This window comes from Penaeus monodon, chromosome 23, assembly GCF_015228065.2.
Source record: "Penaeus monodon isolate SGIC_2016 chromosome 23, NSTDA_Pmon_1, whole genome shotgun sequence".
Lineage (NCBI taxonomy): Eukaryota > Metazoa > Arthropoda > Malacostraca > Decapoda > Penaeidae > Penaeus > Penaeus monodon.
This window is the reverse complement of record NC_051408.1, coordinates 10,399,898-10,400,753: the sequence shown is the minus strand read 5'-3', so window position 1 is coordinate 10,400,753 and position 856 is coordinate 10,399,898. Positions and strand designations below refer to the sequence as shown.

Below are 856 nucleotides of genomic sequence, written 5' to 3'. Positions count from 1 at the left end.
CAACCCTCCTTTTTTTAGATACAAACATACGCGCAGTCAAAGGCATCTGGAACGACTTGTTACAGTTGATGATTTTACTGGACTCATTAGCGAGGGAATGAGACTTGTTTCAAAGAACGTTTTAGATGGTCTTCAGATGTGCGAATTCTCGAAGATATCCCATAAAAAGGCGTCGTCTGTAATAGAATGGTTTTGCTTTTGTATTCATGCGCTTGATGATTCCATGTGACTGGTTGAGAAAACACCGCAGAGACAAGAATAGGTAAATAGCATACACAACAAAAACACAAACTCGAATTTCCGGGGGAGAAACTATACAAAGCTCGTAAAATCCTCGGGAAGAAAGGATTCCAAACCTTCTCCTAAAAGAATCAGAGACTCTTTTATAGTGACGCTCTGGAAAGGGGGAAGAATCTGCCAAGTGGTGTTGGAACATCGTCTTTCGCCAAGACTCCTGAATGACGTTCGAAAGGACTTTCTTGATGGGTTCTCTAAAATAATCAAAATATTTCACATTTCTTCATTTCATATCACGCATCCACACGCGCAAACCTCACGTGGTGCCAGAACCGAACCCCCACAAAAGAGAAAGACCAAAAATCACAAGAAACACTATAAAAAAAAAGTAAATAAATCTCCCAAGACGCAAACCAAGATGTTGCTCTGAGCATCCGCAGCGAGAGGCCGCGCGGGGAGAGTGTGCCTGTAGTAGTTAGCTTTAGGAGTGAACCTGTGGAGGAGAATGAACCATAACGGCTGTGTCTTGTTGAACGGTCATTCCGAGGGACACAGCGCGACATCTAGTTCTACTACGAAAGCCTCAAACAACGATAACTCATCGTCTTCATCGTCCTCA

At 43.1% G+C, this 856-nt stretch overlaps 1 protein-coding gene across 1 annotated transcript in view; it reads left to right on the top strand.

Moving 5' to 3' along the window:
- Positions 1-6: 6 nt before the first annotated feature.
- Positions 7-856, top strand: part of LOC119587792 (KH domain-containing, RNA-binding, signal transduction-associated protein 2-like) — a gene marked incomplete at its 3' end in the record, with an annotated part of 977 nt that continues 127 nt past the window's right edge. The window contains 1 exon segment of the mRNA XM_037936490.1: positions 7-856. Coding sequence (XP_037792418.1) covers positions 743-856 — 114 coding nt within the window.